The following is a 25,766-nucleotide window of genomic DNA, read 5'->3' as shown; positions in this document are numbered from 1 at the left end:
GTTCGATGATAGGCTGCCGCGGAGAAAATTCAAGGGTTTGCCGGCGTGGGCGGAGGTCTCGCGATCAATCGATCAAACGTCAAATATACGTCGGATCTACGAGTATGCTCCGGCTGAACCTCGGCTCCCGGGGCACGTCGTCCTTTGCCTCGGCAAATTAATGGGCTGGTCGACGGATCGAAAGGGGAAGCGTGAAATTCGCTTTGATTCTTCGGCCCTGTCTCCATTAACGTCTTAATTAAGTCAGCGACTGGGCGCTTCGCGATACGCCGATCGATAACCCGGCAATCGTTACCCTTCCTCGAGATGGCCAACGCACGACGAACACGAAGCGAACACGAAGGGAGCACCAAGAGAGATCGCGGTGAGGTATCGTGCGAACGAACCGAGCTTCGAAGGAAGCGACTCGTTTGATCGCGCACGATTGCAAAAACGGTCTGTCTTCGTAGGAGGCGACTGCCTCTAAAAATAATATCGTCATCGGATATGGAGCGTAGGTGGTTGAAAATACAGAAAGGAAGGGAGTTACGATGCCCTCGATGGTAAATGGTTCCCGTTTAGCCGAGCAAAGGGGATCGAGTACGAGAGTGTCACATCCTGCGCGAATTGAAAGCCGGAGGGCGTCTCTGTGACGGCTGGAAATCGAGGTCAAACCTCCAGAGGCAACTAAATTGAGCTCGATCTAATCTGGAAGGACCTTGCGCCTACTTTCCTCCTCTCTGTCGTTCGTCAGATAAAAAAAGAAGCAAATTGGTTCCGATCGATTTGGGTGCATCCTGTGGAACATGTACAAAACCGACGGTATTCTGGTATTCTGAGCAGAGAGACCTTGAACTCTTCCTTCTTTAGAACGACTTCTTAGCGCCGCAGAAACGTAGAAAGAGATCGGGAGACATCGCTTAGATACGGTTTATCCTCGTCAACCGCTAGCAGCTGGAACGATGGCCATGGCATCGTCGAGTCTTCCATTACCGTGTCTTTATTATGAAACGCAGTCTCGTTTGTCCCATTCATGCGACGCTCGTTCGCGCCAATGGCATCTCTCGGAATCGAGTTGCTCTCGATTCGTGTGCTCGGGACGACGCTACGATGAACGCCGTTCGTCGAGGACGATGAAAAATTAAGCGCGAAGGTCGTCGCTCGTGCACGCGCTCGGCTACCTTCGAAAGCTCGGCGAGCAATCTCACGACGTGCATGCCTGCCTCCGTATAAAGGCCACCTTTCCCTCTCTTTCTCCTTCTTTGTACACCTACAGTGGCTCGTGAAAGTATTCGAACATTTATCACGGAAAATCTCTATGTATATATCGTGTTATATAAAACTAAGAATTATCACCTCGTTCGAAATCTTAGATCAAGGTAGATAGAGATTGTACGATCTTAGATAACTAATCATATTCGTCTTGTAACTCGTAAATACAAATTTACATATTCTTAGGTTATTACGCTGTATGCAAACTTATCCTGTGTATCTCGTAACGCAAAGTTCTAGCGGATCGATCGGTTCCCCTTCCTGTTCATGCGTCGTATCTTGTATAAAGGCAAGATAATATGTCGAAGTAACTACTTCAAGAAAAATTCTACATCTTTATTTATGTATATCCGTGACCTGGAGACTGCTATTACGCAGAAATATTCTAAATAAGGAGCGGTGCATATTATTGTACCTTATGTTTTGGGTCGCAAGGTCTAGGAACAAAGAAACTAATAAACAGATTTCTATATACGTTGCCTGTGGCCTCTAGCCAAAGCTAAAAGCTTAACTTCTTTGGTAATATCCTTCTGCTATAAATATATGAACGTTCTCTCCATCATTCCATTGTCTAGTAACACTAAGAGAGTAAGGATCTGAAACTTATACATTATACTTATACCTTTAATTATTTCAATATACTTTTCTATTACAAATTCATCCGTTCTTCAATCGGTCAACCTCAACCTCGACATAATACATTCTAATATTTATGCCGTGGCTGTAATTGAAGCTTCAAGACGCGTATGTAAAGCAATCGTATATTTCGGAAAGATGACGAGGCTGTGTACAGTCAGTTGTTTATTTTCACTATTAACCCTTTGCACTGCAAATTGATTTTATATCAATTTCGTTACCAGCAGCTCCCAACGCTTTTAAGTGTTTTATTTGAAATTTACTTTAACTAAAAAATAAGACAATTTAAATAAATAAAGGAAGAAACAAATTCGCTTAAATACCAGTTTTATTCACACTATCGTTGTATTTGCTAGTTTTTAAGTGTATGATATATCTTGAAAGAATTTCCAGGATACAATCCTGGTTTTCTTTCGCACGTTTCACAAAAAGAAGGTGGGACTGAAAGAACGTCGAGTGGGACTCGACAAAGGAGCTCCTGAGATAAAAACTGATGTCGAGTCACACTCGACATAGCAGTGCAAAGGGTTAGCATATACGATTTCAGATTTAACAAGTATAGTTAGAATAGCCGTGTCTCGTTACAGTGCTAATGAAATTTCAAAGCGTTTCGTTATAACGTACGTAATATGTTCGTAAAAGCTTCTACAGATGTCGGAGTACTTTAACGAACCGCTGTATCTCTGTGTGCTTCTTTCCGGAATATACGAACGCACGTAACGTACGGTTGCTTCTCTCCCGAAGGAATCGGACGTTAAATCGTCGAAGCAACGTGCAACCGTGAGCACCGCGCCTCGCCCATCTTGACGCAAGCCTGCTGCTTGTTTACGAGCTTCCAGCGGTGTGTATCGGGATCGATGAAAGCTCCAGTCTCGCAGCACCGGTTTTCTCCTCGCGCATTCGCAACGTTCGCGTTAATGCAGCATTGTTATGAAAGCTAACGCGACGCGTTTACTCGATTCTACCGAGGTAAGCACTAGAGTTCACTAGGTCCTTGGTGTTTTCCTAGTTTCGGCCAACGGAGCAAGGTCATTCGGTTCGCGTATTCCACTCGAATCGAGAAAATTTAGCACGGCAGAGAGTAAAGTTACAACTTCGTCAACTAGGAAACGCTACTTGTAAAAGTCGAAACTCGTGACTAAGTTGAAATCTTCAGAATCTTCGTTCACGTCACGATGATTTTCAGCTGGACATTTGTAGAAGTTAGAGGATGAACACGATAAGTTGAGAATTCCATCGTTACACGTTGTCTCTCTAAGTCAGTTATATCTCATCGATAAACGATAAAAGATTTGACCTCGCTATCGTAAAGATAAACTTTTTACTGTAAAACTAAATATCTCTTATCCGTTTAAAACTCCATAATCTTTATCTATCTTAATGAAAAGTTTCAAACGAGATAATAATCCTTAAAGGTGTTAATAATTTCCAGATAGTAACTGACTTTCTGTAAGTTTTTTAATAGTTACTAACGAAGCGTGCATAGCTAGACGTTGAAAAGCTAATTATAGAAGAACCGACGGCCATTTCTGAAACTTCGAAAGATCGACTTTTCGTTCGTGCTGCGTTTGCAGCGAGGTCGATCGAAGGTAGCAGTCTGGTCCTGTTCGAAGATGGGATCGCGCGTGCTGGCAATATTTCAGCACTGCCGAGCACGAACCAGGCGGACAGATATTGCGCTTTGTACGAGATCGCGGGATTTAGTGAGCTTTTCGTTCTCCTGCGATCTACCGCCGAAGTAAATTTCTCGATAAGCGCGCATTAGCGATAGACAGATTCTTCGTCGGACCGATTCCCTCCTTTCTACTCGCTAATGTACCCTCTATCGACAAATTGTCGAGAAAACAGTTGCCTATTGCGATCCGAATTCTTAATCTCGCTCCTGCCTCGACGAGTAATACGACTTTCGATATCTCCAGTGAAACTTCGGAATAAAATTGAAATAACAGATCGTACGGATCGATCGTTTATAAAAAATCAACATCGAATGAACATCCCCAGTTCTACCAAAACTTTCGTCACGAGGTGCGCAATTTCGTAATTACGTTGGATATGATTCTTTCGCAGTACGTTCATAGAAATTATATAATAAATTAAGTGCTTTGTTTTACAAAGTTACGATATATATATAAGACTAGAAAAAGTTAAAGCTAATTGCGTACATATCGGAGCACACATTCGTTTGTTTGCCTGCAGAAAGACAAATACGGACAAGGGTTGTTTTCGTTACGAGCCCTCCGATCGACGATCCAGCTTTTATTCCGCGACTTTGCCATATCGCTGTCATTCTACTATACGCGTCAAGCACTCTAACATATTCGGAAGATTACGCGTACAAAACAGCAGGAGGAGGCGCGTTACGGCGCACGCGCTACGCCAATTGCAGCGTACGCTTTCTAGAAGGAATTCTCGCTCGGTTCCCTTTTCGACGAGGGTCCTGGCTTGTAATTCCTTGCGTGGCTGAAGGGGTCGAAGGCACTCGAAGGCGAAAGAATCTCAACCCCTGCGCTTCTCGACAAAAGGACTCGCGTGACGCGGTCCGTGGCTTTGCCGTTTCTCACCCCCGGCGTGTGCCACTCCCGGTGCACGAAGGGTGCCACTACGACCCTCCCTTCCTTCAGCCACTCGGCCGACCTTCCTCGAAATCAGAAGTATCGTCTTTCGCGGGCTAACGAGCAACGCGTGCTCGCAACATCCCGCTCGATCCTTTGTTCCGATAAAAATGTACACGTTCCGTAAAATTGTACAGGCGGCTCGTCGATCCAGGATCAACGACGCTATTCGTCTTTTCCCTCTTCTCGGTCGGACGTTCTTTTGCTTCTCTTTCTTCTTCGCATCGAGAGTTCGTTGTGATCGCGTTCTCATAACGTGGATCTGCTCGGTCCCCTCGTCGACTTGTTTATCCCCGTTCGATTGCATCCAGTTCTCCTACAGTCGTTTTCCGCGAGTACTTTGCATCCGAGAATACGAGGTCGTTTGAAAGCCTCGACATATCGAAGGCGAAGCGACCGACAAATAGACGCCTATTATCGTGCACCCTCTTCGATCCTCTGTACAGCGAATCTACCAGTGTCGTCGAATTTCTCTTTAGCTTTCTTCTTTCTATCCTTTTTGGCTGGATTGGACGATAGCGGTGAACGAATCGTACGGAGAATTAAAATAAAATTTATTCATGAAACGATAGGAGGGAGAAATTACAAGGAAGAAAAATCGTTGGATTTGATTACTCGATAACCCTTCTATGAATAAAATTGATCATTTATTAATTTATTTATTATTTCATTACGTGTACATTATTACACGTACGCGACATCGTAGTTTGCGAATTATTAATTTATTCAATTATTAACGCGAGATAATTTAGAATTTTATATTCGTTCGTGTTAAATAAATTATATCAATTATATGGCCGAAATATGTTAGCCGCGTAACAAGTGTACTATTGTTATATTACGAATTATTAAACGATAAGTGTATTTGTTTGCGACTAAATCGGTTTTAAATTTTAGTGCATTTCGTGCGCGTTATAAAAGTACGAGGAAAGTTATGCTTCTATTATTAATAATTGGTAACAAGCATTTTCTCTCAAAGCCTAAAAAAAGCTGGGTTCCTGAATGGGTTGGGAAACAATTCTGGCTCGCGATAAAGCATTTAAAATTAAAATAACTTGACAAAAAACCGAAGTGGATTGCCTGGATAAATATAATGCTGATTGATCGATTAACGCACAGTGACTGGCTTTCCCTTCTCCTACTACAACCCCGATTGAGTTCGCAGGTCAAAAAGTGGCCATTGTTTGTGTCCCTCGTGCGCCGCGCTTCAACGCGCCTCTTTAACGATATATGAATTTTCATGAAAAACTAACGCAAGGATACTGACGTTTATCCATATAATCGATGATCGACTGTTTGAATATAATAAGAAACAATAAATATGTAGCGGCACTCGACAGCAAAATACCATCACTAGACACTAACTAGTGTCGGACGACGGTAGCGTAGTGGTTAGCGCCTTAGGTTACGAACGTGTTCGAAACCCGGGTTCAAATCCTGGCGACCGGAGTCCGACTTTTCTTCTGCAAAAATGAGAAGAAAAATACAGCAGTTACCCCCAGCGCGACACCGGCGACCCACGCAGAATCTGTCTCACCCTACACACACCAGCAGTTAGTACAATATCACCACAACTATACAGAAAAAGAAGAGACTACAACAATATCACCTCGAATATATAAGCAAATACGTTATACTTGTACTAAATATCTTGTAATATTTTACATACAATTCTCAGATTAGTTTGTATCAATGATTCTATCAATGTGACCAATGACAGTCGTGTCTCGTTAGAGTATCGGTGAAACTCGATATATTCATGAAAAGTTTGTAGTAGAACTGTTCGCGAATAGCTTCGCGAGGTGCTGTATATCGAACGATAAAATGTCAAACAACGAAACCTTAATAGAAACCTTTTAGTTTAACAACGACTTGAAGTCGAACGACTCGTTCGGCGAACCAAAAGTTTTGACCGACGTAGACGCGGTTTTAATCGACTCGATCGTACGCTATCTTATTCAAGAATCGATTTACGGCCTGGACGGGCGTGTAACTTGGTACCGTGGAACCACGTGTAACCATGTTGTGGAAAACTCGTTTCGTTTACCGATAAAACGCGAGTGTAACGGGCCAATGAATTTGTAATCGCGGGCCAGAGCACGGAGACTGGAAAAGTTTGATGGATGAGTAGGAAGAAAGCGACTGCGTGCAGCCAGGGCCATAGGGAAACTATTATTCCTAGCTGGTGGACTGGGGCGAGGGCTAAATGAAATCCACTCCGGTGGCTCCGCTAAATGGTACGCGGACTGATATTTGCATATTTATGCGTTTTATCCAGGTAGAATGGATAAACCGCTCCGAATGCTTCTTCCCGTCGTTGAGTTATAACGTGTCGGCTCTCACGGACACATGTCACGACTTTCCCTCACGGCATTTTGGAAAACCTGCTCCCGTTTTCGCGCCAACATCTTGCTCAGGGCAAAATTACGAGTTCTGTGCCCGCTGGACATAGTTCAAGGTTGCATCAAGAATTCATCTTGCTGCGGTTTGCCACGGTATTTGAACATTTACGGAAACGTTTTATAAATATCGCGTGTGTTGTACGAAACATTCTTCGAACACAACGTACTCGGACAAAATTGCCATTACATTGACCCTAAATATATACTCTCGTTGTATAAGAGTTGGACATCTGCGAAGAATGAGATAAACTCGAGATATTATTAGCAAGTCGTTAAAAGAAGAAATAGTACGTCGTGCGAAATCTTAAAAATTAAAGTGGATAAAAATTGTATGATCTTAGATGGACAAAGAATCCGCGCATTTAACGTTACGATAAAAATATTTTTGAGCGTTGTGTATGACGCGCATGATATACGCGTGGAAGTTGCCTATGTTGTTCGACTGTCCAAATGTTTCGCGAGTCTACCGTACTCTCCTAATCGTCAGAAATCCAACCTGCCGGAATTATTTCTACTATTCGTCCCTGAAATCCATTAAACGCTGTATAATTGCAGTTTGCCCTGCAAATAGAGTGACAATAGCGAATGGCGCGGATAATGAAAACTCGATCCTTGAAACATTGCAAATTGTTCTCTCCTTGGTCATAGAACAACACGATGACGAATTACGTTGTGATGACTTTTAAGGTAGCCGCTCGATTCTGATGGATTTTCTGCTATAAAAGGTGAGAAACGATTTTTAAGAAGAAATGGGATCGCCTCTCGAACGTTCGAAGGACTGATTGTTCGTCCTACGCAGAAAATATAGAAAGCGCAGTGTTGTGGAAATCGAAAAGAGCGACGACGAGAGTTCGTAGGTAGAAGAAAACACGAGGTTCTCGCATGGATGATCGCTATTGTCGGAGGATGGATCGATGAAAGAAACAGTTCATTATGACATTTAACCGCGAATGGAATATCCGACGAGAAGCTAATCAGGTCAATCAGTCCTTAATTAATGTTTAACGAGGAACACCGAAAAGTTCTTAGTTCGGGATCTTCGTTAGCAGACGTATTTCCTCCCTCGTTAATGGGTCCGGAGTTATTCTCCTAATTTCAAATTATCTGAGCCCTTGAAACAGGATCCTTAATGCTGAAAATAAAGGAAATAAAATTTCTTTGTATACTTTATAATTATTTTACTATTTTAATTAACTGGCCAAGATTTTTCGATGAAAACTATATCAAACGTGACTAACGATAAAGCAGAACGAATTTTCGGCTTCCACGATGCTCGATGAATGTCGTGTTTTTGGTTTTTCGGTACACAACGCGAGCATCGATTCTGTTGCAATTATCCCTTTTTTATTCAACTATTCTTCGCTATTCTTCGTCGTAATAACAAAATCCGCAATCACTTAGTTGCCAACCCAATACTATTGTTTTATATTCAAATTTCTGATCGATCGATCCTTTGCTGGTAACGCTGTTCGTACGAAACGAGGAGCTGCAATCTTTCTCTCATCGCGTCTTAAAATGTCTGACTCTCGTCCACCGATATAGCAACACAAAAGCGATCGAATCGAGAAGAGGTAACAATCGGCGATACTTGGGACACCGCGTTGCATCTGTCGCTAATAATTTTCCCTTAACAAGGACGCGTATCGGACAAAAATTTCGAGAACGACGACGGTCGAGTGCTTGTCGAAGTTCGGAAACTCTTGTAGCTCGATCGTTCGCCGAAAACGACAAAAAATTCGATTTCCGAAGTTTCCTTAGTGACGAACAGTTTCGACGACTTGGCCGTGGAAAAGCAGTAATTAGGGAGAATCTCGAGGAAACGAAGTCAGCAAAAACTTGGCCGACACTCCGAAGCGAAGGATAATCTTTCTCGACGATCTTCCGTTAAACGGAAACAGACCGCGGAATTAATTAGATCGCGGCAACTCGGGACGCAAAGTTAAAGGATCCAATGGCGATTTAAATACCGTTGGTACTTATTACCGCGAGTCGATGATGGAAACGCGGCAAAAGTGTCCGTGAGATTACGACCGAAAGGGAAAACGAGAAAAACGTTGGTTCGCGATTGCGATCTATCCACGAGCATCGGTTCGTTCTTTCCGAATCGACGATCATCATTCATTAGCCGGGCAGCCCGTTGTTCTCCCACTCATAAATCTTCGAGTTCCCATCTATCACCGTGATAGATCCCCCTTGCGTCCCCGACGCTCTCACCACTCTAGACGGTACGCGTCCACTAATCGTTTTTCGACGAAGGTCTCGATACAAAAACGGCGAGAGACGGTTCGCGTGAACGTAACATCGCAACCGTCGGAGAAACGATTTAATCGTCGTTGGAAAATTTACGGTCGTATCGCGTTTAGAGGTTCGAAGAAAAAAGAATTTCCTCGATCGTGCGATCGTTTCGTCGTTCGCGGACGTAACGAATCGAAGCGTCGTCTTCTTGGAGTTTTTGGTAAACGAGCGATAGCGGAACTAATCGGGCTGGTTCCATAGGTATCGCCTCGGAATCGAAGGCACACTGGACGGTAGCTGGTTCGTAAATAGAGGAGAAAAACGGATAGTTTCGGCAAGAGCATCGATAACCGCCGTAGGGGTATCATTCCCATTGCTGGGAAACATCGCGAGAGGGTGGTGGCCGAGCGTGTATACGTAAAGGAGAGAGACGGAGAAACAAAGTGGGGTGAGGAGAGTGCAACACGAGGGGATGGGGCGAGAGACGGTGAGACGGAGAGACGAAGAGACGAAGAGACGGAGAGACGAAGAAAAAGAAAGAGAAAGAGGGAGGTGAGAGCAAGTTAGTGAGAGCAAGCTAGCGAGAGCGGATAGAGCAGCGGTAGCGCGAGAGGCGATGGCGGGAGGGCGAAGGGCGGTTAGCACACTCGGTCGATCTCTCGTGGTTGCCAAGCGACGAACATCCACCACCAGGGTTCCCAACTACCCCTGGAACATCCTGAAAACCGGCTGGCTGCGCTGGCGCCACCTGGCTCGCCGGAATACGCGCCACCCCCGTCCCCGCCCGCGGGCTGACAGTCGCGCGATGCACTCCACGCTGGCTGGATCTCGCTTCGGAGCTGCCGGTCCTCCTATTCGCGCCGCCGATGCGCTTTTCGCCAGCGAAATCGCTCGTCTGGCCGCGAACCAGTCGCACGGACGCGAACCGCCGCATCCGCTACCCTTCGACCACCTCCCTCCTAGAGGATTCTTTCGGGAGGAGAGGATCACCACCGTCATCGGCTGGCCGCCATCTTGCTAGTGCATCTTGCTGCGGGCAACCCCGAATAGTAGCGGCAACGCGCGTACAAACGTTCGCCGGGCACGAGAACACGGAACGACACCGAACGTCGATCGGCAGCAGGGGATGGGGGAACGGGCAGTTTCCGGTCTTGTTTTCGGCAACGGCCGGCACCGCTGGTGAGATGGTGCGATAACCCGCCGGCCAGACCACGGGGTTTATCGTCGTTCGCGCTCTTACAGCCCAGGGGTCGTTGAACGTGGGGTAAGTGTCGGCAAGCAGCGACGTTCGCGTTCACCGGCACGTGCTTTCCCAACGTTGCGCGATCGAGTGCCGTTGCTCCTCCCGTCGTTTCCATCGCCACCCTGTTTTCCCAAACCTTCGCTACTTTCTCGCCTCTCCCTTTTAACATTCTCGCACCACCATTCGCGCCCGCTCTCTCGTGACTTGTTTTGAACCAAGAGGGTGCACCGGCAACCCTCCCTCCGTGGCCACCCTTCCACACCCTACCCTCTCACATGCTTTCGGTCTCCAGATTTATTTGTTTGGAAAGCGTCGCCACTCGTAGTACGCGGTTACGAAGGAGAATGGCTGCACGGCCGAGGACGACGAACTTTCCGCGATTCCGCTTCGCTTATGGCTATTGTCGCGCACGTAACTTCCATCGGAATTCCTCGGTCGGAGAATTTCCGGTATTTCTCATCGACCTCGAAGATCATTGCCGCGAAATACCGCACGTGCGTCTCCCTTGGGTAACTTGAAATCGCGAAACCGCGTTCTCCTTTTCCATCGGACTCTCCGAGTAACTCTGAATAAGGGGATCGATGCGAAACTCGGAGAACTCGAGAAACTCCGCATTCCTCGCTGAAGACCAAGCTTGTCTCGATCTAACCGTCCATGTTATACGCGTTTGTTAGCTTCTTTCGCGCAATGTGGGCCACGATGTTGCACGAATACGTTTATCGGATCTGGCTGAGCGTATTCAACGTGTATTAACGCGTCCGTAACGCGCCCCGATAGCGAGTAACGAGCTCTACATTTCTCCATTTAATGCTGCGACGCGTCGTCCGGTTACCAGTGTCCCACGAGTTCGCCCCGTTACGAGAGGGAAACGAATATTGCGCAGTACGAGCTTACCGCCAGCGGAGAATAGATTGCTCGTCGTCTCGATATCCCGACCGTTAGAGAAACGGCTATTTATAAATTTTGTGAATGGACGTCGTGCGATCTTGTCGACTCCCGGTACTTGCCGACCTTCGACTTTCGACCTTGCCTCCCCTTTAACCTTTCCAAAGGTCTGATTCGATTATTTAGCGCTATTCTTCGCACCCCTGTACTTCACCACCACTCGTTACGTAGCTTCTATAGAAGTCGTTTCGCGGTCTACCGATGGCGTTCGATCCTGTAACATCTGACAGGTCGAAAAACCAATCCTTTTAACAGATATTGTCTCTTTTATCGTGGCAGTGATATATTGGAAGTGCTACACCTGACCCCATTTTGCGTTCTTCTCTTATTTTAATTTTCATGGTCCGCGATCTGGCATATAGGTATTATTACCTGGATACTGTCGAACACGTTTGTGCAATTTCATCGGAAACAAGAGTAGTTTGCAAGAATTGCTGCACTCTGCACTGATATTTATAAATACGTGTATTAACAATGTATCAACGAATGTTGTTAGAATATACGAACTAACGAGAAGCCAATAATCAAAAACAATGGTTACTATCTTTTCAACGGATATGTACCATATGTAAATTGTTTATTTACAATCTTCTAAACAGTACATTAAAATTAAATACACGATTCGACGAGATATCAACAGCTTTCGAATATTATTCCTATAATTAGTCGCGATTAACAGTTCATATAAGCTATTAATCTGCACGACTATCCTTCGTCCTATTTTATTCGTCGCTCTTTCATTTATACGGGTCGTCGTTTTCATAGACATACACTAATGGTGTACGATTGCCTCGAACAAGAGCAGAAGCTAAAATCAGTCTAAGGAATTTCACTCGATATACATTCCATGTATTTGTAACAACGTAGAAATATTCAAACGTTTAAGAACTTCAGCGTACATCGATACTCGCGTTGAAGTAACAAAAACCATCTTTCGCGAACAGCCTCCAACCGGTTAACAAGTCAAAGAAGCATCGAGTCGGACTAAAAACGTTCTCTCGTCAAAATTCCCAAAATTCGATCGCAAAACGAATCGAACTTTATTCTCGATGGAACGTCGGTTTATCAAAGATCATTGTGTCGCGGGTTCCACGAAGAGACGAGTTGGGTGCTCGGAGGCGACTCGGGACGAGGAAGCTTTCGAAAAGTAATGTGCATCTAACCGGAGGAACAGCTCGAAACGACGAGTTCCCTGAAGGGCTGATGCGCTCCCTTGAAGGAAAGTTGCCGGCGGTCCGAAACGAAAGACGGCATCCAGAGATAGGGTGGTACGTGTTATTCTTCCGCTCGCCCCCCTTTCGTAACGTCGCCGCCGACGATGCGGAGCTTCTTTTTTGCTTCGAACGTTCTTCCCTTCTGGTGTCACCCCTCGGCGTTCACACGACGTCGGCGATCGTTACACGTGTGTTACACTCGTCGTCGTATCAAGACTCTCTTCCTCCCTCTCTCTCTCTTTCTCTCTGTCTTTGCGGCTCTTCACCGGGGGAACTTCCTCTTTATATACCTTGTGTACCTTGCATCCATTCCCGTACTGACACGACGCCTCTCTGTTTTATTTTTCTCTGGTTCGCCGGAAGCGGGCCGGTCCGTTTTCATCAGCGAAATCATTTTGATAGCCGACGCTGATCGAACGCGATGAACGCGGGAACCAGCTGGTAATTGTTTGATTGAACGATCGAGGGGATCGGACGGCACCGCTTGATCCTGTTTCGCGAGCAATTTTTATCGGTATATCGGTTCGAGGGGAAACGCGGACTCCCTGTCGAATTATATTAGGGTGCTGCGTAAGTTCTGTCCAGAGTACATCCACAAATTCGATTTCCAACCTTCGTCTATAATCGCCTGTGAGAATATTCGAACATTTATTGTAGAAACTTTCTATTATACTGCCGCTGTTATTATTCTCTCTCTCTCCCTTCCTCTCTCTTTGCTTTTCTCGAGATGTCGTATTTATGGTAAATACGAGAATTTATCGTCAAGTTCGTGGGTTTCCTCTTTCTATCGTACCATTAAAAAAGATTCGTACCATTTGCGCAAAATTATCGTTTCTCGTACGATGATGTATGTCTATGATAGTATCTCTATTATGCGTAGGTTGTTACGTAGATTCTATTTTTATTGTTATTTAATATCATACCGTGTATGTTGTACAAAAGTTTTTAAAGAGATTTCTGATAAGTCTATGACAAATATACTGCCGTTCGGAAGTATCTGTACGTTTGCTTATCTTTGATGGGACATAATTCAATAACCAATAATGAGTACATGAAAGTAATTTACGTACAGAGCAACGTCATCCTTGGTAGACCTATCCTTTGGTATTTCGAGCCGCGTCGAGCGGTTACGCTATCGGTTGCTTCATTGTTTCCGTAATTATAGAGAATGATTTACATCTGGCACGATCGATACAACTGGGACGAACAACAAAACGCTTGGAACAATGCAACGCTGGCTGGTCTACGAGCGTAATGTTTTATACACGCCGGTAATTGCAACCCAGCCAGTGATGTTACGTACACGCAGCATATGTCATCATTATTGTTCTCCGGATATACACTACCGTTCGAAAGTATCCGAACATTTACCAACGTGCATTTTAACTACGAATTTCCGACCAAGTCGAACTGCAGCGATTTCGTTCTTTGTAATCGTCGTGGATACGTAGCTACGCCTTCGTTCGTATGTTAGGACACTACCGAATATGAGATAAATTCTAGCGCTAATAGTTATATACGTAGGACGTGAATATTTATGCGTTTATAGGGAATTTAAAAATACGAAAATGCGTAAAACACACAAAATGTGCAAGCAACGATATTTAGATGGTAAATGCTAAAGGTAATAATATATAGTAAGCAGCGAGGCATATGACTGGTATATCTGTTAATAGGTAATTTAAATGTAGAATTTTCTATCTTCATAGCAAGGTAGCAAGCGCTGTTTGTATTTGTTAATGGGTCATTAATATATGTATATATACACTTTGGTCATATGTAAATATATGTATGTTCAATAGAGTAGAAATACGTATTACAAATCAATTAGGTAATGGATTTAGTTCCGAAAAAGCCGAGCTTCGGTTAATATTAATTAATTATCAAATATAAGAGGGGCCGTCGTTATTCCTAGGTTTTAATTAAATTCAATTTTGTTGCTACAAATCGATCGAATTATTCAGATCCTTATAAAGTTTATACGTATAGTAAAACCTCGAATTTCACATTTTTCTGTACACTCCACTCCCCCTATATTTTGTCCGATAGCCTTTTCGATTCGCGTTCGTCAAAAATATTTCCCCAAGTTATTCTATAAAAATGCATGAATTTAATTCCGCTGCGATCCTCGAATTTTCCTATTTCAATCTTGTTCCCGTTTTAACAAACAAGATAGATTTATATAACACGCGAGGAAGATTTAACGTGTATTAAAAGGAGAAATCACGAACGCGTAGCGGCAGGAATTTTTTATTATTTCATTCGATCTCCTGAGGTACTTTTTGACGTTGGAAAAATACAATTAGACCCTTTCGTCGTTCCATTCTTCAAATTTCCAGAAAGGCAACGAAAACCGGTCTTGCGCTTTTCCAGCATTATCCACAAACCGCTGCTGCCAGGATATTCAAAGAACGTAGCTGTGGAACCCTTCTCTGGTAGAATAGAAATTTGGAGATTCGAGGGTCGAGCTATCTGAGAAGACGCGTGGCGCCGAGAAATTCGTTTATTCCGCGTCCGTGCATACACATGACCACGGAGCTTGGCTACGACGAGATTGACTCCGAGTCGAGATACCAGAAGCTCCGTCGTAGCCGTTCTTTCGACTTCGACTCTCGCTTTTCCGTGATCTGCATATTTTGTCTTTTACCAGTGTCTCGTCCGGTATTTCGCGAAGCTCTCTCATCCTAACGAGATTTTTCTTATTCCCATCATGGCGGGGATAAAAACTCGTGACATCTGGAGATATCGACGTACCAAATGATAGATTTTTCTAGTCGTGCCGCGACTACTCCTTCCTCCATTTCAACGGATGTTCGAGACTTGAATCTCCAAGTTAGAAACCGTCTGTTTATCAGAGTACCGATCATAGCGGGGACCGTAGTCGACATTACGTGGAAATATTCCTACGTGTTACGAATATACGCGGTAGAAATTTTGTTAGAACCCGCCCGTACATCGTAAAAAATGAAGACGCTTCATTAACATTATGGATAACTATCGGTAACGGGATACCGATGCCATACGAGGGTCAACCTACCGACGCACGATAAACAAAAAGTGCTCGTAAAACGTTGTATTTATTATAGCTAGATTACGGTTATTTATGTAAATTCATATTTTCATAGACTCAATCAAAAAAAAAAAAAAAAAATGGGACTTGAATAAAAAATTGCTTCTATTTAATATGGTAAAGAATACTATATCTTATTTGATGTATTTTTGCATCTTCGAGTTACACAAATAAATGTAGAAATGTTAGTTTCCGAATATTTTTAGAACGCGTTACTTTCGTGCAATCCGTTGTTACGTAAAGTTAATCTGTTGCGCAACGGGATTATTCGACTTTTAAACGGTTAAGAATCCAACATTTTCTCGAGCGATCGCGCAGAGGAGGAACGCTGGTCGGGGGTTAGAGAGTCGGAGGTGCACGGTCGCGACCAGGAGAATGTCATGGTCGTACTTTAACTCCTGGCCGTCCTTCGGAGTTCCTCCCCTTCGTAGTCGGATATGGTTCCATAGGTAACCTTGGATTTTTTTAATTATCATTGAATCACCGTTAAACACGACACTGTTAGGTGACTCTGAAATTAAGGTACGGCCACTTAAAAGCAAACCCGTAAAGCGACGCCCACGCAGCGGGTACCTGCTATATGCACTTACGCGCGTGCAGGGGCGGATCGAGCGATGTTCGTTCGAACTTTAAAGTCGACGTTTCTCTCTTTTGTCTCTGAACGTCGCGTCGTTCCAATACCCTTTAAACACTCGAAGCATCAAGGTGAAAAAGATGTTCTCTCTCTAAAGATATACTCTCTAAATAGAAAGCCTGGAGGGAAAAATCAAAAGGCTTTGGTTCTCATTTACCTTTCATGGACGTTTATCCCCTTCCTTTTCTTCTTCTTCTTCTTCTTCTTCCCCTCCTCCTTCTTCTTCTCCTTCTTCGAATGGGTTCAAACTTCCGATAGTCGGTTCAATGGCGAACACGTCGAGCGCTAATTGTTGCCCCCAGCGTCACGAAAGTCGCCGGTATTTCGCGTGCCGCTTCTCCGTCCTCTTCGGTCGATTGGAAGGAAGAAAAGGTCGATCGGTTCGTCGTCTGGCGGAGAGGAGATACGGCCCTGAATGCGCTGCACACAGGGTGGCCAGACAGAAAAATGGCAAAAGCACTCCCCACCGATGACTGCCACGAATAAGGGCCACATAAAGACGGGTCGTAAAACTATGATTTACGGCTTGTCATTGATGCGTTTGCTGTCCGTCCATCCGTACGATCCTTCTCCCTCGGTTCATCATCGTCTCCCTTCGTGTTCCCTCTTATTATTTTTCTTGTATCTCGTCGTTCCTTTTGTTCCTCGTCTGCGTCTCCTGCGAGAGGATAGCCCGTTCGAGAGGCGATAATCGATTAGCCGGTTGGAAAAAGCGGTAGCGTATCGGTATCGTTCTGACTAGCGTACGATATATGTAATAAAATATCACTAGAGGAGGGGAAAAAACGAAGGGAAGAAGCTGTATTGTGGGAAAGAAGGAATCATCGTAGCAACGTTGTTACCTTCGTATAGTCTTCTGAAAATATACACCGGGGTTCATAAGTCACGGACCATTTATTAATCTTAGACGTAACTCTTGTTTGAGTAGATCAAATCTCCCATTTCTTTCTTTTTCTTTTTTCTTCCTTTTCTTTTTTTTTTTTTTTTTTTCGCAGGAAAGGAGTTTTAAAATTCGACGCGTTGTTAATCGATCTGGTATTAGCAAAATCGCCATTGAACGCTTGAAAGCGTCATCGCAAATCAGAGTAACGATTTAAATGTCCCATGACTTGTGAACAATAGCGTAGATCAAGACGTTCGTTCGTTTCTCTTTGTACTCGCATCTCTTATTCCCCGTAATAATTCTTCCAGAAACAAATCGTCATATTTTACATTTGTCTTATTGCAAACCATATCAACGTAATTATTAACCCTGAGGATCACGTGACATTAGCAAGAAACGAAGCGGATTTACGTCCCCCTCTTAGGTCTTCGTTCTTTTTCGTACCGTTGGCTGGCCGCAGCCTCGGCACTTTCGAGTGGGGGAGAGCCAGGAGACTGGAAGAAGAAAATCCCTTCGTCAGTGGAATATTAACGCCTAAGGATGAGTGTTTTTCTGGTTGGGCGCGAAGGATGCGACCTTGCGGCGTTTCCACTTCGTCTTGGCTTCGTTGGCTATTGTCCTCGAAGCGTAAGCATTGTGTATACGATGCGGTCAGTGGGTTATTTAAAGTTTTAACGCAGCCCAGCTTGCCGGCAACACGCTTACGTTTAATGGCGTCTGCGGTTTCCCATCAAACTTCTCCCCCGTACCACCTGACATATCGCGCTCGCTCTCTTCCAATTTGCAAACACCGTTCTGTCGCCTGTCTTGCAACTCCACCGTTTTTACAAAAGTTTGTCGTCGTTCGAACGAAAGAAGACAGCGATCGCTAAATCCTAAAGAAATTTTTCAACGAACTAAACGATCAGAAAATATTAAATGTTAAATGTTCTGATTACAAATAACCATGATAAACGGTGAACGTTTGTTTGGTTATTGATAACCAGTATCAGCGCCGGAAACCGTATTTGTTTACCGCAATAATCATTATCGACGAGGGAATTTTTTTCGATCGTGAATCTCCATTATCCGTTATTATGATAACATCTTTTTCTTTTGTTTCTGATAATTCCGTCATCGATAACGATTATTGGAAACCAACAAAATGTTGATCATTTGTAACGGTTATTCCGTATCAAAATCGTTTAAACCGGGCCGCTAATTCTTCTACTATAATCTTTTTAATTAGTAGCATAATGTAACTTTCGAAGAATTGCCAGTGCTAAACCGATACTCGTGAAATAACCACGCGAGAAATTGGCAAATCGAATAATAGCAGTCGCGTGGAACGATCGGTTACCGGCGAAACAGCCAGCCACGAGTGTTAATCTTGTTCGCGGGAGGTTGACGATGATACACGCAACGGCTATACCTGGACGTTTATGCTTGTTGGAAAGTTCGAAGTGAAAGTGGCCGAGCCGCGTTGCTCGTTAGCGCGTAAGTTATTAGCCGACCGATAGTTAACCCCCGAGATCGAAGGTCGAATTGTAAAACGGCTAGCCGCGTTATCGCATCGATGCCGTAGAAACGCGTGAAAACGCGCGAGCAACGCGAACGCCCATCCTTTCTGCGTAATCGATTCGACGCGTGTATCCCGTCGAATCTCTTTAATAAAGAATTCTGCCGAGCTTCGCAAGATTCTTCGTCGAGGATCGAGGAAATGAAATTTCCGCAAAAATGTTACGGAGTCGACCGAGCGAACGAGCAGAGTATCAACGGCCACGGATCGCGAGATATAAAAAGCATTTTTACGATGTTTAAAAAATCGTCGCGGCATCTCGGCGCCGTTTCTTTATTTCTATCGCGGTAATCTTATCCGCCTTTACCGTTACTCCATGTAGTCATAAAGAACGGACCCTCGCCGTTTTAATTTCTTCATCTGCTTTTTCCTTATTTCTACCTGCCTCTCTTGCTGCTTCCTTGAGATGTCTCTTCGATTAAACGGACGGCATGGTGATTTCGCGATATCCCACGGTAACGGCACAATCGGGTCGATTAATGCTGGAAAAGAAGCAAAGAGAAAAACTGGTCGCGGTAAAGAACGAGGTAGCGAACTCGAGCCTTTCTTTTTTCTGTTTCAGATGTGAACCTGTGAAGGTGGAATCCTCGAGAAGCGCGAGGTCCTCGCAATGGAGGCGGGACCGAAGCAACAGCAACAACAGCAGCAGTCGCAACAGCAGCAACAACAACCGCAACAGCAGCAACAGCAACAGCAAAATTCGTCGGCTGCTGGCACGGGACAAACGTCGAGCCAGGCCACGAGTCCGCAAGGCGGCCAGGCTCAAGGCCAAGCTCAAGGTCAACAGAATCAAGATGCGGCCGCAGTCGCAGCTGCCACTGCGGAGGCCGGTCCGGTGGAGGAGGGAGTGCTTCTCGCCAGGGTGCACGTCCCGGAACTTTACGTCAGCAAGTGTCTTCAGTTCCCGAGGGATCAGCTCGTTTGGGACGTGAAGCAGCAATGCCTGGCATCCTTGCCCAAGGTAAGACGATATTCTCTGCCTCCGCGTTGTCCGATTCTCTCTTCCGAGTGACTGACTACCTCTCTCACGCGAGAATCCATTAGCGAAGATCCTTGAAGACGAACTGGAAGAGTCGGGACCCCGACGGATATCGTGTAGCTTTCTGCGATTCGTTCGCGTCGATCGGTCAATTAACGGTCTCAAATTGCATTATCCTCGCCACTCATGGCGCCAAGGCATTAATCGCGAGTCATCAGGAGCCGTTGGCGTTCCGTTAAAAATCATAATCGTCCTTGTACTTGTCGATGATCGCGGGGTTGAACGCGTTTACCATCCATTACCGTCGATCTCTATCGATCGCGGCTCGTTGCATCGTACGGCGTTGAATCGTCGGTTGTACGTGAGATCGCGAGCTCCCCCGCTCTATCGAGAACTCGGTGTCGGGTGGTTTTTCTTGAGACAAAAAAAAAAAAAAGAAAAAAGAAAAAAGAAGAAAAGAAAAGAAAGTACGCACTGCGTTACGGACCGCAGACTGCTACTTTGTATGTTGATCTCGGTAAATTGCAGGGGACTCTCGAACGGTCGCGTCGTGGTGTATTCGAGCGAGAGTTCTTCGGGCAAGACTGGACCGGGCTTCCTGACTCTTCTCTCTCTTTTTTCATTGGTAGTCGTAGCCGGAGCCCTCGGAAAGTCACGAAGCACACGCAGGATTAAGAGATCTCGAGGGGATCGCTACCGTGCGCCCCTCGAACGTCTCACTTTATTTATCGAGATATTCGTTGCTCGGGAACGAGTAACGATGCACCGGCCGGGCAAATGCAAATCGGCGCCGTACCTGCGCTGTGTTTCGCGGCGATGTCCGGCTCCGCGAAGAATTTCGCGATCGCACAAAAGAGGTACTACATAAGTTACTAGCCGCACCGCCACTGACAAGAAACAGACACGAACACGTGCCGCTACTCCTAAACAAAATAGGAGCTAGAAAATACCGATCTCTGTGTGGCTTCTTCTGCTTCGTGTGTCAAACCATCACGCTCTTTCATACCGTGTCTCTTCCCTCCCCACCTTCTCTTCTCTCCTTGCATTCTGTCCATTTTTCTAGCCGTGTTTTTCCCTCGGCCGTCTCCTCGTACGTCGCGCAAGGAATTTTCACACGTGTAGTCTTTCTAACCTGCCTTCCGCGACGGAGGCGCGGCGTGACAACTCCCATCTTTACGCGACTCTCGTTACGCGACTTCCATCTTTCACCTATCCTCGGAAAACTTGTCTCTCTTTGTTTGTCTTTTCGTTTCTCTCTCCCTCGCTGCGAACGTTCGCTGCATAAAGTCTCAGTTCCAGACCAAGACAATTGGTTCGTCGATGTGTAAAACTGTACGCGTTAAAGCTACTCGTCGATACCCACCTTCGACTAACGTTCCAACTTTGTCCGCTTAACGAATCTCTTGCCACCCCCCTGGACATATCCTGTGCTCGATCTTCCGCTTCGGACCAGCCCATAGCAGACCTTGTTTCTCGGAACGAGTTCGATGACGAATATTCATAAGACGAAAATGAGGGGGGAGGGGAATATTCGTATTATTCGTACGGGAATAAACGTGTACTCCCATATCGAACGTACGTATCGCTGCAATGGATACGTTCACCCGCATTCCACACGGAGTTTCGCTTTTATTGATAATTGGCTATCTTGTTAATGGACCAGTGCTCGACTCGATCGGCCACCGTCTATTACCTTCGCTTCTCGCGACGTACCAAGAGAGAAAATGTACCGTTTGCGAGCGTAGCGTATTGTTCGAATTTTTCAGGCCGATCTATCCGTGTGGATTTATGGAGCGCGGTGGAAACGTTAATAGTCATCGAACGTGTTCCGAAGGATTCTCGCGGCAGGACCACACGAATATATACACATACACGTACCACAGATATACTGTGCGCATTGTACTTTCAAGATACACGCAATGGATACGCGAATAATATACATATATGTATATCATGTATGGGTGTAAGATATAATACGTATATTATGTTTTATGAGATGTGGTCTATTAAATATACAAATATATATATATAGGGTGTCCCAGATATCCTTGATCAAACTCCTTCAGTATATTCCGTCAACGCGAGTAAGAAAAAGAAAGTGATATAAACATAAATCGTAAGCAATAATCATAAAAGATAGGTTAACACAAAAAAAGATCGAAGAAAGCTTCTTAAGACAATAAATTTGATCTCTTACCTCTATGAAAGTCCTCTACGTATTATCAGAAATGGTAAATTTTTTGAAATACCGTTCACCCATCTAATGATCACACTGATTACAAAACAATGCATTTATATCTATAATTTCTTTCTTACTTGTACTTGTACAGAACGTACTAATAGCGTTTGTCTTGGAAAACTTGGAACACCGTGTATTTTACATTTTAAATGTAAATAGAGAGGGATATATATATATATATATGTAAGTATGTATGTTGGTATGTATGTACGTATGTATGTATGTATGTATGTAAGTATGTATATATAGTTATTACTAATTAGTAATTATGCACAGCGACACGCGAGTGTCCATCGATTAATCGTGTATATTTTTCTGACCTGTGGCGTTGTTGTTGTTGTTGTTGTTTTTGCTTTTGCCTCACTTGCACGGGGCGTGCGAATACACTACACCCGCCACCACCGAACCACCACCGAACCACCACCAACCACCACTTCACCTGTGCTATCGTCTTGTTGGGGCCCGCCTCTTCGAACGCACCCCCGTACGCGAATCGACCGACAATATCGAAAATATACAAAAATCGCGCCCTCGGGCCCGACCTTCACCCTCCACCTCCGGTGTGTTGCGTCGCGGATATACCACCGCTTCTCCACCCCTTTCGAGCGCCTCGCAGGTGGCCACTTGGTACAGGGTACGTCTTCACTATTACTAATAGCATGCATCCAACCCCCTATGCAACTACTTATACCAAACACCCCGATAAAACCCGCCGCCTCTTCTTTATACCGATTTGTCGTCCCGTTTCTTCTTTCGTTGTTTCAGTTTTCTTCGCCGTGGTGAAAAGAAAAAAAAAAGAAAGAAAGAAAGAAAAGAACGAACAGAAAGAGAAGAGAACCTTTCACGTTCAGACTTTCGTGCATGGCGAAACGAAACACGGTTCGACGAACTATCCCCGTTAGGTTTGGCGTGTTCCTCGGAACCCCACGTTTAAATAGCTTATTGTAAATTTTACGGTGTCGATTTTTATTTCCGGCTATCCTCTCGAGAGAGAACGAAAAAAACGGCGAGTTTCTTTGCGACGAGAAAGACGAGGAAAGTTTACAGATGCATACGTAAGTGCATCTTTTGTCTTTGCGCTCTGCCTTTGGAACTCAGTCTCGCGTTCTACAAAATTCGGCGGTTCGTGAAAAGCTGATTTATAAGGCTCGTGACATTTGCATATCTGTCTGCTCTTTCTGTAGAAAGCGAAGTAGTAAAATTTCTTGGGGTCAATTTCACGTTAAAGACTGTCCGGTAGAAAGAATTTATCGTTAATGAGAATTTTTTAACGATTTTGCAACGCGGCCCTGTGATAGTTCTCGCCACCCTGACTCCGGTTCCAGAGAGGAAACGTGGCATCGCGTCACTTGCCACCCCAAGTCTCGTTAACGTAGGATCACCCCTCGTTGTACGCGACTTTTCTCTCGTTCCTTTGCGTCGCGAGCTCGCTGCGCGCACCGACCAGACGAAGAAGAACGATGCTTGAAAGAGCAGTCAAGGGGTGGAGGGTAGTCTCGAGATAGTCTCGGGCTCGATTCGCTTTTCTCTACCTTTCCTTCTTCGATCGCCACGTATAGAAGATCCGAGGGGAAGTTTCGTCGAGTCAAATTTCGTCGATTCGATGGAAAAGCGAATTCGCTGTATTTTCATTCGGAAGACTCTCGTTGAAAGGACTTTTATTTGAAAAACCTTTATGCGATAGACATCCTTCGATACCGCGGCGTATCGTACAGTATAAACGTATTGGCTGATTAGAGGATCGAGAAACGTTTGCAAACAGACGTACAACGTGTAGAGGAAAATGCACGAAGAGAGATACGTGTCGTTTTACGACGAGAGGGATGCGCGAGCTACGCGATCGATCGATTCGCGAGGAACGAGGACGAACGCTTTAATTAACCGTGGAGACCCGCTCGAATCGATGATTCCGTCCTTACGACGCGCGACCGTAGACCACGAGCTAGAGTTATTTCGAGCTCGATTTGCATGTACTTATAGCAGCTCCTGCCTTTCAGCGCTAAAGTATCATAGAATGTAAGTGCATGTATCGGTTAAGCGTACATAGCTCTTTACTGTTACTGACCCGTGGTTCACGTTCAAGGATGATGCGATACAGTCTCAAGGTCGTGCATTTGTACCTACGCAGTTTCCTTTCAGCGGGCTTATCCACTTATCGTCGACTTATTGTCGCTATGACCGTCGTTATTGTCGTTTCTTCGAGATCCCTGACGCAATTTGGACCTCGGAGAATTTGGACGCGTCATCGGAGCGAACCTCTTTGTTTCGAGGTAACGAAGACGAGTGAACGATAACGTCACTTGCTTTCGAATGCTCTTCGACTTCCTCAACTCCGTGGAAAGTATGCAACGGTCGATAAGCTCGAAGGAAGCGACCGACTCATCGTGAAATTTTCTGGGAAAAAATGTCGATTTCGTAGTACGGTTGAACGCCAAGACGATTTCGTGCTTCGTCGAAAGCACGACGCCACGCTAGACGGACGATGACTTTCGTTTTCACCTAAGCGTCTCGGAAGAGATCGTTCGGCTCACGGATCGTGTGTCGCGCGACGAATCGATCTCTGCCTCGGCAATTTGCGATTTTCCGACAGAGATCGACGACTAGATCCGTTTGCTGGCGTATCCAGATGGTTACATGGAGCTTTCTTTACCCGAGACGCAGGCGTTACGCGAGATTACGCAACACGAGTCGAGTTCTCGCGAGGGAAAGCGGCACGCCGCTTGTCTTCGGGGATTAAATATCAAAAGTCATCGAACGTTATAGAGAAACGAAGCTTATCGGATCCGATTTGTCTTCCTCGAATCCTCGCCGCGCCGGAAACGAGTTTCGCGAGCGTACGACGTATCATTGCGGCGTTTCTCGCGTGTTTTCGCGTTTGATCTAATCTGCTCTCGAATGAGATCACCTTTCGACCATCGCGTTGTATCATTCGTATGTTTGTCCTACGCTTATCGACGAAATAATCCAGTGCGAAGAAAGAGAGAAATTACAATTCGCGACTGCACTATCTGCCATAAGTATGAAATCAAACTGAACAACTGTATCGAGTTTAGATCGTCCCGCATCCGCAAAATTAAACGATGATTTTGACTAGTAGTATACGATATGAAATTATAGAGTTATAGCAAAGCAACGAGAGAATAAAAACAGTGGAAAATATCGAATATCTGTATCAGATGGCACATTTCGTCCAAGTGCCATAAAATATTTGCGCCTCTCAGAAGATAAACCGATCAAGTGCAAATTTCTGGAAAACAATTCGTAATTCAAGTACGTACTTCAATATCTATACAAAATTAGTATTCAACGTGTCAAAGAACAAGCGACTGATTATATTTACTTATCGGAAGATCATAATCGCAAATTTGAAGATAAATTTAAAGAAAACGATACTGTGATCGTCAGGTTTCGTCGCGTTACAATTTACGATCTCGATGGACATGGCTTCCAAGCGGGAAATTACGCCTGTTTCGTATACCCTTGCCGAAAAGATTGATTTAATCGGGGAAACAGGTGACACACGATTTTCATTCCGTGTCACACGATGGCAGATGGCAGATAGCATTGAAAAATCAGTCGCTCGAACCGATTCGCTGAAAACACGAACGCGTAAAAAATGATCGACGCTAACAAGTGGAAATGGACGAGTGCGATCGTGGGTAACTCGGCGTTATCGATGACAAGCGTACGAGCGACTAAAGGTGCGAATAGAACGCCTACAGGTGATTCACTTTCGTAGCCTCGTGAATTTTCACCGACGCGTCCTAGTGATTAGCGGCGTTGACGACGGCTAATCGATTTTTCTCGCTGGCACGCGGAAAAAGAGGCGCGTCAGCTTCTGGGAACGACGAACGCCGCGCCGCAA

The 25,766-nt window shown here is 44.9% G+C and overlaps 1 protein-coding gene across 5 annotated transcripts in view; it reads left to right on the top strand.

The window, feature by feature from the left end:
- Positions 1-25,766, top strand: part of Prosap (SH3 and multiple ankyrin repeat domains prosap) — a 177,893-nt gene that overhangs the window by 109,898 nt on the left and 42,229 nt on the right. For 3 of the 5 annotated variants that reach the window (XM_072007756.1, XM_072007754.1, XM_072007757.1), the window contains exons 3-4: positions 19,246-19,644; positions 22,518-22,535. In XM_072007756.1, the coding sequence (XP_071863857.1) occupies positions 19,294-19,644; positions 22,518-22,535 (369 nt within the window). In that variant the 5' untranslated portion in view covers positions 19,246-19,293. The remainder of the gene's footprint in view (positions 1-19,245; positions 19,645-22,517; positions 22,536-25,766) is intronic. The other 2 variants (XM_072007759.1, XM_072007758.1) reach the window with 1 other exon arrangement.

The sequence above is a fragment of the Bombus fervidus genome, chromosome 7, assembly GCF_041682495.2.
Source record: "Bombus fervidus isolate BK054 chromosome 7, iyBomFerv1, whole genome shotgun sequence".
In the NCBI taxonomy this organism is placed as follows: domain Eukaryota; kingdom Metazoa; phylum Arthropoda; class Insecta; order Hymenoptera; family Apidae; genus Bombus; species Bombus fervidus.
This window is presented reverse-complemented; position numbering and strand designations above follow the sequence as displayed.